The sequence below is a fragment of the Atta colombica genome, unplaced genomic scaffold, assembly GCF_001594045.1.
Source record: "Atta colombica isolate Treedump-2 unplaced genomic scaffold, Acol1.0 scaffold111, whole genome shotgun sequence".
NCBI classification, from domain to species: domain Eukaryota; kingdom Metazoa; phylum Arthropoda; class Insecta; order Hymenoptera; family Formicidae; genus Atta; species Atta colombica.
In genome coordinates, this window is record NW_017259197.1 from 585721 (window position 1) to 590837 (window position 5117).

At 27.0% G+C, this 5117-nt stretch overlaps 1 protein-coding gene across 2 annotated transcripts in view; it reads right to left on the minus strand.

Annotated features, from left to right (window-relative positions):
* LOC108693956 (vascular endothelial growth factor receptor 1) overlaps positions 1-5117 on the minus strand; it is a 15731-nt gene that overhangs the window by 9206 nt on the left and 1408 nt on the right. For both annotated transcript variants that reach the window (XM_018203195.1, XM_018203194.1), the window contains exons 2-6: positions 2764-2897; positions 1871-2066; positions 1634-1758; positions 811-955; positions 116-255 (exon numbers count right to left, since the gene is read on the minus strand). In XM_018203195.1, coding sequence (XP_018058684.1) covers positions 116-255; positions 811-955; positions 1634-1758; positions 1871-2066; positions 2764-2897 — 740 coding nt within the window. The remainder of the gene's footprint in view (positions 1-115; positions 256-810; positions 956-1633; positions 1759-1870; positions 2067-2763; positions 2898-5117) is intronic.

Consider the following 5117-nt stretch of genomic DNA (forward strand, 5'->3'; position numbering starts at 1 on the left):
GAGTTGTGCAGATGTATTTCTATACATTATCAATTGAGGTAATGTAAAAATGTGCACTTGTGTCAATTGCACATTCAAAATTAAGATTTAATTTTTAATTACACTGATGTATTACCTGTTGCGGCGTATTCCAATCGAATACATATCGCATGGATATTTCTACTTCAACAGTACAATTTACGTAAAGATCTTGTCCGCGTGTAACATGCAGAAGACTCTCATCTTGAATTTTTGGATCGGGTAAAGTTCGTTTGACTGTGCAAATAATTTAATCATTTTTATTAAATGGAATAATCGATATTATTTTAGCAAAATTTGAATGATTAAGATTATGAAGCGGAGCTTTTGTCATATATAGGAAAGAGTGGGAGAACTGTAAATACCTAAGAGAAAAGTTAAATAAACGATTATTTATCAACTATATAGAAGTTCTTATTCAAAGTATATTGGCTTTAAATTAATTAAAATAATTATCATTTATATATTATCAGTATTAACTATAATTTTAAACAAAAAGACAAGATTCAAGATTCGACATTATCCCGCGTGGCAACAGATAATTCCGAACGATACAAGAATTTTGTTTTTTGTTTAAAATTATATTAATATGACTATATGAATATTAATTATTGTTTAAGTCAAATAAGTGAAGTATCCTTGTTTAAAGACTGTTATGATTGATAAATAATCATCAGCTTTATTTAACTTTTTCGTTAAGTATTTGTAGTTTCTAGGTTCTTCTCTATATACTTACATATATTACATAATATATGTGGCTAAATTAACATCTCGAATCGAGACCACACTTACGATGCACGGACAATACGTAATTGACCGCGTACTCTTCGTCGTCCTTCTCTATCGAGCACTTGTACCAATTGCTATCTTTTACTAGTAGGTTCCTAATCGTGAAACCAATTCTGGGATCAAATGATGCATTCTTTAATTCTTCTTCCTGCATTAAAGAAAGATTTTAGAAACATTTTGCAATGAATAACAAGTTAATAAAATTAGCTGTTTTGATGATATTTTATTATGATATCAATTTATAACGTATATTAGAAAAAAATACTTTAAGAGAGCAATAACATACGAATTTTTTAATTTATAAAACTTTACAATAATTCTTTAAATTTATTTTTTTAATATGATATTATAAAAAATTAAAACTCTTCTAAAAAAATAACAAAATCTATGAATAAGGATATATACATGTTAATTCTATATTTTTTTTCTTTTCTTCTCAGCGAATTTTCATTGTGACGTAACTGCATGTTTTATAAGGGTCGTATCATGACACACACGGAAAAATTTAAGCAGAAAAATCTAAGCAATGAAGAAATGAAATGTTAGATTGCTATTGGCTACATTATGATCTTACGGTTTTTACTGTGAATAGCTAATTTGCTTACCGCTTTATTACGTTTTATTGCTTAAACTTTTTTGTATTTATATCCTGGCTCTAAACGTGAAGATAATATATTGATATATGTATATTTCAACATATTTAAAATTTTTTAATTTTTGAATCTATGTGTTAATCGTTTAGAGCCGAATATAATCATTTTTATTATAATTTTATTTTTAAATTATTGCAAATTATCTTCTGCTAATTTATCTGTGATATACTCACGTTATTATCAGATAAAATTGGTATTAGATCTGGCGATGTAGGTCTGCATGGTATTACGATGCTACCGCCAGCAACAGCACTCAGATGGGCATAAGTATCCGCTTCAACAAATAAATTTGTATTCGCTGCAACAATGTGAAGAATGTTGAATGCAATATGAAGACGCAAGAAAGATGCAAGTATAAATGTTTCTTCATTGATCCCCATATTAATAAGATGCACGCGATTTGATCTTACATTTTACATAAACATACAACCAGTTCACCTCGGGATCCTCTTTCTCGTAGGAATTTGTGATAATTTCAACATTGTGATCGGCGCAACCATACCAGCCTGTATCACCGAAAACAGTGTTTGGCCTTTGAAAGACATATTTGTAAATGTCATTAATTTTATCGTTTTCTTTGATCTTTTTAGGAGTTGAAGTATTAACCTGTCAGAATAATAAAAGGTTTGATATACCTACATGTTAAAAATTAAAATTTGCAAAATTTGGAAATAAAAATTTAAGATAGGAATATTGTAACTTCTAATGCAACTTTTATTTTTATATTGTACTCTCTTATAAAAATAAAAGTTGCATTAGAAGTTACAATATTCCTATCATTCATCTCATCGGTATTCCTATCACTCATCTCATTTATAGAAAATATATCTCAAAATTTGTTTACCTGTAAAAGAAAAAATATCAATTTCTCTTACTAAACTATTGGGTTGTCCGGAAAGTTCGTGTCGCAAAAGATTTAAATTTAATTAAATGAAATTAAAAATTTAAATCTTCTGCGTTTCAATTTCCCTTCAAAATCGGCACGAACTTTCCGGACAACCCAATATTTAGATAATAATTATATTTAGATAATAATTATATGAAAGAGCTTTATATGTAATAACTACAAAAGCGTAATAAATAATTCATCAAAATTTTATTTAATTTTATGATAGATTATTGATTATTCAAACAATTTTTATATAAGAATGAAAAATATTCCAATCCTTCTAATGTAATTAGACTTGTAACTTCAAATGTAAGATATAAGATAAGAAATATAAGATAAGATATAGCGATATTAATTAAGCAATGAATAGGTAATGTCGGCAATTAACTTATAAATAAAATTTATAGTGCGTACCGATTCTCCAAAGTCATTGGGATAAATAAACTTAATTGGTGTGGAGCCAGTGCATGTAATTTCTAAAGGTTCTCCTTCATTAATTACGAGTTGACCTTGATTGGGCGAGATAATTGGTTTATTACTTGCCGTTACTAAAAAAAAAAAATCAAAATTATTAATTTGTATAATTTAAACACGACCTTTGCTTTTCTTATATCTGTATTGCTAAAATTTATCAGATAATTGATAATCTTTTTTTTTATAACAGAAAAATGTTATTTATTGCAAAACATCATACCAATAACATTCAATAGCTACTTTTAAATTGTGATTCATCTTACGATAATGCGACCGCGCATTTCTGTCGAAATACTATAGAAGCTAATGTTGCGCAAAAGGCGGGAATAATGGTTAACAGTTCCGAAAGAAACGTCGTCACGTTAGCCGCAATGTCCTGCGGATGATTGGCTTTATCTGACTCTCCTTGTTACACTCTCGTCTCTCGTTACTTTATATGAAAGGACGCACGTGCCGTTAGTCTGTTTCTGCGCAAATGCGACTGTGAGGAAGGAAGTCCTTTTTTCCTCTCTTGATAATGATTTCGTATTATCAGCCAGTGTGTTTGTTGCAGAAGCCGTAAGAAATATAGAAACGCGAGCAACTGGGATTAAATGAATGTAAATGATTTGTACGAATGATTTCAAACTGATTCGAATATAGTAAAAAAAGCTGCATATGCAAATTTATGACAGGAAGTTTATATGTTAATCTCTGCACAGTCATGTACATAAATATGATATGAATCTTGTAAATAACATAATAAAAAAGACTGTCACGTTACTGAAAATATCTTTGTATTGTCAGATCACAAAGTCATAATTAAAAATGATTGCGAGATATGACGGAATAAAATGAAAGTTAATAAGAAGAATTATCAGTGAAATTTGAAAAAATTTGATCTTCGAATTTAATACTAATTTTCTAATAAAAAATTTAAAAAATTTGATAGTCAAATTATATTTAGAATATTTAAAAATATTTAAAGTGATTCATTAGTAAAGCATCGAAAATAAAATGTGCCTTATATCAGGGCTTATCTATCATCATATCTGTTATAATTTGGATAAAATATTGAAACTACACACACACACACACACACACACACACACACACACACACACACACATACACACACACACACATATATATTAATAAAATAGTATGAAATATATGTAATAAATCAAGAGCTGCATTTTTATTAAACGAAAACAAAGAGATGTTATGTTTACTTTTCGAGATTAAATTTGTATACAAGTTTATACATATAAATATCTTTCCAGAATGGCCGATAATCTGTTACTTTTTTCTATCTTTACAAAAAACTATGATAATAATAATCTCTATGGAACTTTTGCAATATGACATTTTATAAAATAAATATTAAAAATAATAAAACTATTATGTTACAAATATTTCTTTGAAGCATTAAAGATGTTATAAAAATAAATTTGAAAGGATATTAACAAGAAAAACATTAACAAGAAAAAATAAAACGATATAATGTTATTTCTAGAAATATGCGTTTCTGGTTGAATTACTCTGAATATGTTGTCATCGAACAGAATATGTACAAATGAAATGACTAATGCTATCATGTATTATTCGTTTCCAACACTGTCAATATCATCAGTGTTTTTTTTTTAAATGATGTACACATCTTAGAGATGACTCTACTTTTGTTATCCATTGTGATCTGTATGGAACATCTTTAGGTGCTACATTACGAGTAGACTTTGGTTACATTGATTGATCATATTACTGGACGTCCTAATAAAAATCATTGTTACTTATTAAGACGCCGCATGAAACCAATTTCTATAAAATTTCATTAATAGATGTACCGCTGAGAGATCGGCTATGAGAAATCGTAAAGAAATATTATAAATAATAAGTAAAAGATATTATAAGTATTAGAATATTATAAATAATAAGTATAAGAAATATAAAAAATAAGTACGTAAAAAGTAAATATATTTTAGGAGATATCTAACATTTTATTTAACACAAAACGTTGTGTTATTCCAAATTGCTAATATAATTTGGCAACAATTAGTTATTATGTTATTAATTATGTAATTAAAATCACATAGGCTGATTAAAAATATAATTTTATGTTTAATAAATAATTTTTTAAGATTAAGGAATTTACTTTTTATAGAAATAATTAACTACAGTTACAATTTTTTTTCTTTTAAAAGTTACTAGTTATTATTTGTTGACTCTAAAAAATAATACTTTATAGTTATAGTTATTCAAAAGATAACGAATCAGTGTTTTAGTTAATTTTCTATTGATTTTTTGTAATATTTCTA